Source organism: Borostomias antarcticus, assembly GCF_949987555.1.
Source record: "Borostomias antarcticus genome assembly, chromosome: 1".
Classification (NCBI taxonomy): Eukaryota; Metazoa; Chordata; class Actinopteri; order Stomiiformes; family Stomiidae; genus Borostomias; species Borostomias antarcticus.
The window spans coordinates 25,918,516-25,930,371 of record NC_140234.1 but is presented as its reverse complement, the minus strand read 5'-3'; the positions used below and the strand labels follow the sequence as shown (position 1 = coordinate 25,930,371).

The 11,856-nt window shown below is 46.6% G+C and overlaps 1 protein-coding gene across 1 annotated transcript; it reads left to right on the top strand.

Annotated features, from left to right (window-relative positions):
- The first annotated feature begins 5,553 nt into the window (after positions 1 to 5,553).
- On the top strand, positions 5,554 to 11,097 carry serpinf2a (serpin peptidase inhibitor, clade F (alpha-2 antiplasmin, pigment epithelium derived factor), member 2a). Its single transcript, XM_084444890.1, has 8 exons — positions 5,554 to 5,694; positions 7,470 to 7,541; positions 7,734 to 7,956; positions 8,290 to 8,433; positions 8,821 to 9,009; positions 9,286 to 9,428; positions 9,565 to 9,769; positions 10,066 to 11,097. The coding sequence occupies exons 2-8, from the start codon at positions 7,485 to 7,487 to the stop codon at positions 10,491 to 10,493; spliced, it is 1,389 nt and encodes a 462-aa protein (XP_084301016.1). The 5' UTR covers positions 5,554 to 5,694; positions 7,470 to 7,484; the 3' UTR covers positions 10,494 to 11,097.
- Positions 11,098 to 11,856: the final 759 nt, after the last annotated feature.

The window sequence follows — 11,856 nt, the reverse complement described above, 5'->3', positions numbered from 1 at the left end:
ATGTTGATCCTTTCACTCCAACCTTTACCCCTTGCCTTATAGGTCAGATCCTGTCCCAACCCTTATTCTAACCCCAACCAACACTAGGCTGTAAGCCAGCGCCCCTAGTATAGCGTTTGTTCGGTTATCACACACTCCCTCCCTCCCTCCCTCCATTGAATGTAGACCTGCATTTCTCTGTTGGCACCACAAGAGGCAGTAGGCCCAGCACACCAAAATAAAGAACAACACCAAAATCAACCTGCAGCTCTCCACTGCACAAGTAAAGTAGTGGTGAGAGCATAGGACTCTCACCAGGGAGATGGAGGTTCAAGGCCCTTGAAACTGATGTGTCCAGGCAACAAAACCTTAAAATCTTAATTCAAAAATCTAAAATTTAATTTACCGGACTATCGGATTATTTCATGTCATTTCAATTCACTGCTATTTCAGTGGCATGACTAGCTTCCTTTCTACCAGTCTTGAACAGAAACAAGCCAGCCACGCACATAAGCCAGGCTAGACCTGGCCTGGTTTAAATTAGGTGGTGAAGTATGTTTTACAGTGCATCCGGAAAGTATTCATATCCCTTCACTTTTTTCACATTTCATCTTACAGCCTAATTCCAAAATGGATTGAATTCATTTATTTCTCAAAATTCTACACACAATACCCCATAATGACAAAGTGAAAAAAAGTATTTATGAAATGTTTGCAAATTTATTGAAAATAAAACCCTGAAATATCACATGTGCACATTAATTCACACCCTTTACTCAATACTTAGCTGAAGCATCATTGGCAGCAATTACAGTCTTCTTCAGTATGATGCTACAGGCTTGGCACACCTATTTTTGGGTAGTTTCTCCCATTCTTCTCTGCAGATCCTCTCAAGCTCCATAAGACTGGATGGTGCACAGCCATTTTCAGATCTCTCCAGAGATATTCAATCAGGTTCAAGTCTGGGTTCTGGTTCGGCCACTCAAGGACATTCACAGACTTGTCCCGATGCCACTCCTTTGTTATCTTGGTGTGCTTAGGGTCATTGTCCTGTTGGAAGGTAAACCTTCACCCCAGTCTGAGGTCCAGAGCGCTCTGGAGCAGGTTTTCATCATGGATCTCTCTGTCCATTGCTGCATTCATTTCCCCCTCTACCCTGACTAGTCTCATAGTTCCTGCCTCTGAGAAACCTTCGCACAGCATGATGCTGCACCATGCTTCACTGTAGGGATGCTATTGGCCAGGTGATGAGTGGTGCCTGGTTTCCTCCAGACATTTAAAAAAAATAAAAACATCTTAATACATTTGCAATTCTAAAAAAAATTCTACATTAGAATGTTTATACATTCTAAAAATCTTTTTTCACTTGAATTTAATCCATCTTGGAATAAATGCTGTAACATAGCAAAATGTGGAAAAAGTGAAGGGATATGAATACTTTGCGGATGCACTGTATAAGAAATCTGTAGGCTACTGCCCTCTAGTGCTGTTGTGCAATGGTATTGGCTACTCCTGACTGGTCAAAATGTCATGCTACTGTATGAACAGATCACACACCCATATGTCTATACACCACATGTCACGTATAGAAGCAACTGCACTAGTGAAAACAATACCACACGAACGTACTGGCTTAACTTTCCAATGAGAACAGGTCATTATGACCTGACCCGTTCTCTTTCAGTCGTTCACCTAACCTTAAGCAATTGACCACTCGAGGCAGTGGGTTAGAGGGGATTTTACCACAGCTACAGGGCGTGGTAACCCCCGTAGCTGTGGTAAAATCCCCTCTAACCCACTGCCTCGAGTGGTCAATTGCTTTTCTACAACGGTTATATATTCACAAAAAACACTCAGTAGTAACATTCAATAATTTATTTACTGATCATTCTTATCATTTTTGTATTTACAAAATCTTCCGCGATAGTTCTGAATTAAATGGTTGCCAGGCAACATAGGCTATCTCGCCTATTTGGGTTGGCCTTGTTCACATAGGCCATAAGGCATAATCGGGTGGTTCACGTTTATTTGAATATTTCCAGCCATGGTGCAGTTATTAAAACAGTTCTCCAGAGCACTCGTTTTTCCTGGTAGGGGTGTGGAAGTGTTGGAGTCGAACTGATGAGTGCGTTATTGTAATAGGATACGAAAAAGGCGAGGTTGCTGCGAGTGGTTGCTACGCAAAACATAACCTACCGCTTGATTTTATCAATGGCCTCGTCAATGAGATTGACGGCGCATTAATACTAATTGTTATGCGGTCGCAGCCGTGGGTTAGGCTACAGAGTATTTTACCACGGCTGCTAGCCAATCAGAATCAAGTATCCAAACTCTCCGTTGTAGAATAATACATTGTGAACACTATGAAGATCATGGTCTTTGATTTCTCAAGTGCCTTCAACACCATACACCCCTTACTGCTGGGAGAAGTAAGACGCAGGTGGACGCACCCCTGGTAACCTTGACTAGTAACCTGGTACTTGACTGGCAGACCATAATACAGCATGTGAGGCTTCAGGGCTGTGTGACAGAGCGAGTGGTCAGCATCACAGGGGCCCCACAAGAGACTTCCTGTCACACTCTACACACCAGACTTCAGATACACCTCAGAGACACGCCATGATGGAACAGGCCTAGTGGGGACTTCATAGGTGTTGTACACAAAACCACGTACAGCTCAGCATAGGAAAGACCAGGGAGATGGTGATGGAGGAAGAAGGCTCCACTGTCTTGTTTCCATCCAGTTTTTTTAACACTTTTTTAAATTTAAAAACAAAGAACAAGAGGTCATCATGGGTGTTGCAGTACATTTTCCACATACTGTACATCTTCATATACAGTATCATAATTTTCTCAATGGTGCCTATACATAATGGATTTTTCCCACGGCCATTCCATGCCTACATAAAAAATACTTATTTTCTCTTTTGATAAAAAACAAAACAAAAAACAAGAAAGAACACAACAATATTCATGACAAAGTTATGCCCTTGAGTAGGTCAACTCTGGAGAAGTATGCTGTTCTTTGCCTGCCTTATGGACATTGTAACTGTAACCTATGGGCTCAGCTGGAGCTGCCTCTCCTGTTTGACCCTGGAGACCACCAGCCTGCTGGGGCACTGACAATGCACCTCTGTCCTGCCAGAGGAGAGAGAGAGAGAGAGAGATAGGATTTCTCTTAGAACAACCAGGCTACCTGCTGCCGCCAGTTAGATCATAAACACTGCTCATGTTTCATAATACTAAATGCAGTGTCTAAACTATAGCTTTACAATATAAACATATCGATACAGTCAAGGTTTCATAAAACAAGTCAGATCAAGCCCGTAGAGAATACTACAGTATCTACAGTATAATATATGGTTATTATTGAACAGTAACAGGCAGAGGGGGATCTGGAGCTCAGTGAATGACGCAGTTAATATGGCCCTTCACTTCATTCTCCTGGAGTCTGCAGGCTCCTACGCCAGGATCCTGTTTGTGGACTTCAGCTCTGCTTTCAACACCATCCTCCCGCCTACTCCGGAGGGCGTGCTCTCCCAGATGCGTGTGCCCTACCCCACCTGCAGGTGGATCATAGACTTCCTGTCTGACAGGAAGCAGCATGTGAAACTGGGCAGAACACATCTCTGACTCCAGGACCATCAGCACAGGTTCCCCCCAAGGCTGCGGCCTTTCCCACCTACTCTTCTCCCTGTACATCAACAGCTGCACCTCCAGCCACCAGTCTGTCAAGCTCCTGAAGTTTTCAGACGACACCATCCTCATCAGTCTCATTCCCATCACACTGAATGACAACCCAGTGACCACTGTTGACTCCTTCCGCTTCCTGGGCACCACCATCTCCCGGGACCTCAAGTGGGAGCTGAACATCAGCTCCCTTACCTAAAAAGCACAGCAGAGGATGTACTTCCTGAGGTAGCTGAAGAAATTCAACATGCCAAAGGCAATGATGGTTCTCTTCTACACCTACATCATCAAGTCCATCCTCACCTCCTCCATCACCATCTGGTTCTCATCCGCAACAGACAAAGGCCATTCTGGTCATGGTCTCTTTGACCCACTCCCCTCTGGTAGGAGACTGTGGTCCATCGGGACAGGGCCCACTCACCACAAAAACAGCATCTTTCCCACGGCCATCAGACTCTTTAATAAGGCTTGTGTCCCCCCACAACCCCCCACGGACTCTATACCCCTGCACCACTTACACACAACCTCTGATTGTTCCACGTACCTCAACGGCACACAGATTGCACACACTGTATATAACATGGTTCATCTACCGCACTACCCTCTACACACACTGTGTTTATACACTCACCACACTCCATTCTGTAGATAGTACCTAAATTACATTTGTGCCTCCCCCTTTTTTTTAACAGTATATCATAATTTGTTCGCACTGTATTTTGTTTGCCCTGTTTTTTGTATTCTGTATTTTGTACTTGCACTGTTTTTGTACTGCATTTGCACTGTCCTGTTCTGCACCCTGTCCTATGTCTGCAACAGTGTTATGCCTTAACCCTAGTCAAATTCCAAGTATGTGTGAACAACATACATGGCTAATGAACAGATCTTGAATTTGAATCTTGAATCTTGAATCTCAGCTGATGTCCAAGTGTATGTGATTTTATCTTTCAATCCCACAGTGCCACACTGTGGGCATTGCAGTGTCCTACACATCATAATTCACAGTGGATCCGGGAGATTTCAACCTGTAAATACATGCATTGATATTATAATGAGTCCATAAAATCACCTCAGAAGACTTACATTTTATGCATTGCATTTCCATAATAATGGTAAAAAAAAGAGACATAACTATAGCCTTATCTTATCTACTAACTTGAAGGAGTTGAAGGTTTGTTAGAGAGAGGTTTCAGTGTTGATTAGCGGCACTACACCAGCTGTCAATCTACAGAGGTGTAGAAAGGGACAGCCTCATTATCAGGACAGCCTCATTATGAGACAGTGGCCGTGGCACCAAGGTCTAGCGTGGGCGTGAGGCTGGATAGGGGCAGCAGTACAGGGAAAATAACTCCCCTCCCCTCCTCCCTCCCTCTAATCCTCCATTCATCTGTTGACTTTATGCTATAACCAACAATAACCAGGTTCATTACTGATTGATTTCAAGCGTTTCAGGGTCAAAAGCAGCAAGGGGTTTCTAAACAACTTCAGAGATTTGAAAAAAGACATGTCCGTCGCCACTGAAGATGATCTGAGAACTAATATGTGGACTACAAGTGGAAAGACAAAAAGCAACTCTCAGGACATGATCCTGTCAGATCTGAGATCTGATTGGCTCCCACTACGGGGGAGGTGTGTGTGTGTGTGTGTGTGTGTGTGTGTGTGGGGGGGAGGGGGGTGAAGAGAGAGATAATTGAAGGAGGGGAGGAAATAGAGAGATACTGGAGGAGGGGAGGAAAAGGTCAGGATGGTAAGGAAGTCAGGATGAGAGAGGGGGGTAAGGAGGGATGCTGAGTCCCCTCCGGGTTCCTGGTTCTGTATCTTATCCGCCCTGGTCTTCTAGTGACCCTTACTGACCGTAGTGGCTCCCGTGGATCGATGCTGGGTTGAACATTAACGTTCAGCTGAGACTCAGGGCTGAGTTGAGGTTTGGGCAGTCAGGGTCAGCCAAGGCAGCGATCACTGTGCCTGTCTCTCATCTGTCAATCATAATCGCTACCTCCTGTCTACTATCCATACATAGCCTGGGTAAGTTCACACAAACTTCTCTGCGTTTGATTTGCATGCAAAAGTTCTGATTTGCTTCTATTCCTTGTTGAAGTCAGGAGAAGCCATTGATCCTATATGAAGGCTTCTTTGAGCCTATAGTATGTTCTTCAGAGTGATCTTATTTATTTATTATTATTTGTGTCGGCTATTTAGTTCAGGTTAAACACATGTACATCTGTTTGCAGCTGTTGTCTTCCCTCACAGTTAACAGAAAGGGTCTACACAATTCAGCTCCCTAGAATCAACAAAAATGCCCTGTACACATTGCACAATGAACACAACTACCAGCGCCACTACTAATGCCATAACTTTTATTACAACTAACTCCTCACAGTAATGACAGTAAGACTGTTCACTAACACTGCTGCACCTCTGTAATGCAACATCTACAGTATTGTTTGCTATTTGTGTGTTTTCAGGATTCACAAATAGCCACATCTGGACTTTAGCAGAGTATCAGAAACCTTTGGCCTTCTGACTAATACTTGTCTTCCCTGAAAAACACAAACACCATGCATCAGAACCAGGCCCTAAAGCAACGCTTGCTCCATACTGACCACTGACCAAACAAGCTCTATTCTCATTGGTTTTGCCCCAAAATCAATGTATTAACATAAAAAGCATTGTGCACTGATTCTGTGAGAGCACATCATATTTATTGTCTGGACAGTAATCAAATCCAATTCATGACATCATTCATTCCAATGAAAGTTGGTCAACCAGCGCATGAAGAGAAGAATCTACAGTATCCTGGATTAGTATGAGGATGGCACATGTTAACAGCCGGAAGTGTGGTTGTGGTGAATGCCCTCGTCCCTTACCCTAACCTTAACCATTCCCTTTTTGGTAAACTGAACTGTAAAAATTGACACAGGGTTCAAATATGAAGAGGTTAAAATAGCCTAACATGTAAACCATAGAGTAGCTGATTGCAGAGATTTTTCCAGAAAGCGGAAGTCTGATTAAGCTGGCGTAGTGCGGCTCAGCATGTAGCCTAGCAGGCGAAGTAGATAGTAGATAGTAGGTAGTAGATAGTAGATAGTAGATAGAAACTGCATTAAGCCGAAAACATTTCTATGACTCATACTTCCTGTAGTCATAGTACTGGTGCTTTCCTTGGCTCTGTGGCCCACAGCACCTGTGCAGTAGCCTAGTGTTTTTCTTGGCTCTCCCAATCCATTATTCCCATAGACATGCATAGGGAAAGAGATTGTGGGGCCCAAATGCATCACATGACCCAGAGCAGTTCCTGGGGGCCTGGTTGGGTCCCACGCAACAGGCGGTTTTAATTTTGCTATGGGAGGGAGTGGGCGGTCCAAAAATAAACTGAGGGTCCCAGGATTTAGCAAGCGCTAACCAGAAGGACACCCACAGCTTCACCTGCACACACAGCTTCTCCATCTGCACACATAGCGTCTATCTTAACGAGGGGGATGCATGTTGGTCATTTTCTGAACAAAGGGGATGGAATCCCCCCTTATTTCTCCCTACATACATCATTCAATGCACTGATTTAGAGACGCTTCACACAAAAACAATGAAAAACTTTCTTGAGATCTTTTTGTGGAATGTTACTAACAAACCAACAAACCAGCCAGCCAATAAAGCAACAAACACACGCCACCGAAAACATGTCATCTCTCCCTACGCTGTTGCTGGGGCAGAGGTAATAATTGAATGAGGTGACACAATGTCATTACCCTACCGATCGACAAAGTTGTATGTGTGTGTGTGTGTGTGTGTGTGTGTTGCAGGCTGGCTGTTGAGACATGGAACTGTGTCTTCCTGTGCTCCTGCTGCTCTCTATCTGTGGACGGGGGACAGCGGTAAGACGGACAAGCATAACGTCTCCCTGAGACACTCACTCTAACCCTGAGACACTCACTCTAAGACACACCACCATCTGCACTGATACCGCAAAACTTTCAGATCCACTCACAACTCCACAAACACCACCATCCATCCATGACTCAAAGTCTCTCACACTCACTCCATGTCTCTGTTTCTGTCTCTTCCAGGATGGAGCTGGTACTTTGGGCCCTGAGGCTGTGCGGGCCCCTGGGGTGGGGGAGGGGGGCTGTGGGGAGCAGGTGCTGAGCCCGGAGGCCAGGCGGGCAGTAGGGGGCAGTGTGGAGAGGCTCGGCCTGCAGCTCCTGCAGAACCTGCGGACAGGACCGGACCAGCCTAACGTTATCATATCACCCCTCAGCGTGGCCTTCGCCCTGGCACAGCTCACCCTGGGTGAGTGTGTGTGTGTGTGTGTGTGTGTGTGTGTGTGTGTGTGTGTGTGTGTGTGTGTGTGTGTGTGTGTGTGTGTGTGTGTTTGCGTGTGTGTGTGTCATCACCTGGCAAATCTGATGTTTAAGTCTTTATCTCTCTTCCACCCCCTCTCTCTCCCTCTCTTCACCCATCTCTCTTTCTCTCTCTCTCTGTCTCTCTCTCTGTCTCTCCCTCTCCCCCTCTCTCTCTCTTCACCCATCTCTTTCTCTCTCTCTCTCTCTGTCTCTCTCTCTCTCTGTCCCTCTCTCTCTCTCTCTCTCTCTCTCTCTCTCTCTCTCTCTGTCTCTCTCCCAGGGGCTCGTGGAGAGACGGAGAAGCTGCTGCTGAGAGTCCTCAGTGCCCACAGTGTCCCGTGCTTCCATCACACCCTGGGCAGTCTACTACAACACCTCAACAATTCCTCCCTGCAGGTGGCCACACGCATCTACCTGCGGGAAGGTGACTGTGTGTGTGTGTGTGTGTGTACCTCTCCACTCTCTCTCTCTGTCCCTCTTTTCTCTCCCTCTCCTCTCTCTCTCTCTCCCTCTCATCTCTCTCTCCTCTCTCTCTCATTTCCTCTCTCTCTCTCTCTCTCTCTCTCTTTTCTCTCCCTCTCCTCTCTCTCTTTCCCTCTTTTCTCTCCCTCTCCTCTCTCTTTCCCTCTTTTCTCTCCCTCTCCTCTCTCTCTCCCTCTTTTCTCTCCCTCCCTCTCTCTCCCTCCCTCTCTCTCTTTCTCCCTCTCCTCTCTCTCTCTCCCCCTCTTATATCTCTCTCTCTCTCTCTCTCTCTCCCTCTTTTCTCTCCCTCCCTCTCTCTCTCTCTCTCTCGCTCCCCTCTCTCTTCCAGACGTGGGTGTGGAGCGGTCCTTCCTGGAGGATTCTCTGCAGCGGTACGGATCAGAACCGGCCCGCCTCGTCTCTGTGGAGGACGTCAACCGATGGGTGGCTGACAAAACCAAGGGTCACATGACCAACTTCCTACAGAGCATTCCACCCAGCGTTGTGCTCATGCTCATCAACGCTGTGCACTTCAAAGGTCACTTCCACCTGCCTTGAGCCTGACCTTGTTTCTGAAATGAAGTCCCTTTTCAAGTATTTACTAAATAGGCCTGTTTTATATATAAAACATACCACCCTACTGCCTCGTCCAAAGTAGATTTTTACATAGCTTTACTCATTTTAAATGTATGGATAAATGTAGGATAAAATGGAAAAATGGATAAAATGGAATTGTAGGATAAAATGACTATTTTTTTCAAACATAATTTAACACTCTTGGTGTTTGTTTTTCTCTGGTCTACCTCTCTGGTAGGTGAGTGGCAGACTCAGTTCGACCCCAAGTCCACCTCTCCAGGCCTCTTCTACCTGGAGAACAAGAGCTCGGTCCCTGTTGACATGATGAAGTCAGCCAAGTATCCCCTCCGCCTGTTTGAGGACGCAGGGCTGGAGGCTCAGGTGGGGAACGAGTGGCAGTCGTCCTCTGCTGCTGTTCCTTCACTCTGGGCTCTCTGTTTAGTCCTCAATATCTCTCTCTCTCTCTCTCTCTCTGTCCCCCTCCCTCTCTCTTTACCCCACCCCATGATGTGGGTAGGTTGCAAGTTTCCCCTTCAAGGGCAATACCGACTTCCTGGTGGTGGTGCCGTTGTCAGGAATCGTAAACGTGTCATCGCTGGTGCCGAGGCTGAACATCTCCGACCTGTACAGGCGTCTTCCCCGAGAGAGGAGCGTGCAGGTCTACCTGCCCAAGTTCCACCTGAAGTACAGCCAGGAACTACAGGGGGCGCTCACCAGCATGGGTGGGTCCAGGCCAGACCTGAATCAAATACTATTTGCGAATACTGTCAACTACTTGGGGTGCACTTCATTTATTTAATAGAGTATGAAACCAATGGAACAGTACAAAGTCTGAGGTAACTTCTTTTCTTCTCTCCTCTCCTCTCCTCTCCTCTCCTCTCCTCTCCTCTCCTCTCCTCTCCTCTCCTCTCCTCTCCTCTCCTCTCCTCTCCTCTCCTCTCCTCTCCTCTCCTCTCCTCTCCTCTCCCCTCCTTTCCTTTCATCTCCTCTTCTCCTCCTCTCTCCTCTCCTCTCCCAGGTCTGGGTTCTGTGTTTTCTGGTCCTGACCTGTCAGGGATCTCAAATCAGGGCCCTCTGAAGGTCTCCAGCGTGTTGCATGCCTCGGGGGTGGAGCTCAGCGAGGAGGGGGCGGAGGCCTCTGCCGCCACTGTCGTCATGGGGATGCGTTCCGTTTCTTACTTTGCCGTCAACTCCCCCTTCCTGTTCGCTCTTGTAGACCGCTCGTCCCTAGCCCCCATCTTCCTGGGTGTGGTCACAAACCCTGCCCCCGACGCCAGCCTCGTGCAGAACGACAGCCCCCTGGATGACGAACGCTGGATCTACAGGGATAGTGACGCACAAAGTGACAGTCCCTTCGGCAGCAAAGACAGTACACAGAGTGACGATGTGCCTGGCAACAATGACCTGCAGAGTGACGAGCCCAGAAGAGAGCACCTTGCCGTGTAGTGCCCCTAGTGGAGGGGAGGGGCCACTGCAGCCCTTGAACGAGGTGGAAGGTCACTCCAGCGTTCAAAGGAAGGGGCAGGGTGCAGAGAGTTGCCCCAATTTAGTTCCCACAGTGCCTGCATAGTCACACACGACCGCTGACCCTCATCTGCAGCTCAGCTCAGCTCCTCCTCAACATGGCATGTCTGACGGACTGTATATCCCATAGATCTACAGGCTAGGAATTACTGTATTACTGTTGTTGTTTTATGTTATGTTGTTGAAATGCATTGTGGATGTCTTGGCCAGGGCTCCTTCGAAAAAGATCAAATCACATCAAATCAAACTTTATTTGTATAACACATTTCATATACAGTACAGAGGCAACACAGGTTTGGATATGGATCATACTCATAAATAAATAAATAAATAAATAAATAAATAAATAAAACTGGCCCATGGACCCGTCCCCAAAGCCTAGTCCATGTGCTGATGAAAACTCAAACCCACCCCCAGGTGTGCATTGTGTTAGTGAGGGTCTCCGTGTTGTTGTGATGTCCTATTCACCCCCCAGGTGATGAATCCCACCTTGTTGTTGTTGATTAAAAGAAAGAGTTGAGCTGCCTGGGGTGGTGTGTTTTATTGATATGATGTGAGGACAACCTTATAGGCCTTATAGCCAGGATGGAAGGAGCATCCGGGAGCTCAAGGAAGAAAGAGAGGATTTCACGTTGTGTCCTGTACCTCCACTGAGAGACATGCTGAACAGTAGAGAGATGCCCTCACACACATGCTGAGAACCACAGTTGTTGTACATATAGATGATTTATGTGGGAATATTCTCATAGGTTACAGATTAAGATGGGATTGGTTTGACCACTCCCCCCTGTACCATCTGTGGCTGTGCAGCAATCCCTGTCTGCCTGTGGCCTTAATCTGGGCCCCGAGGGAAAAGATGGGTAGACTGTCAATGTCATGGCTCTGGACCGGGGATTTGGGCTGTTGACTTCACATCACATGTCATTAAGAGTATATGAAAGGTTGATTATTGTTTATTGGCAGAGAAGTCTCACGTTATGTAAACATGGAGACATGTACAGTCGGCTAATACTTGATGATGGAGGAACTTCACCATTCAGGATGTTTTGTGACTTTGCTGAAGTTTTACTATGTTTTGGGATATTACCCATTCATACTACTACCTCATACATGTGTGTAGATAAGAGATCATGCTATGAGAGATGAATGAGATGAAGTCAAAGCACAACAGATACCTAAAATGTAGGATGAGTTCACCCAGTGCGAAGGCTGTGAGCATTCATGTGCCACCAGGAGGATCATAGATACTTAATACAGTACTCTGATTTTGGATCAGCTAATATCA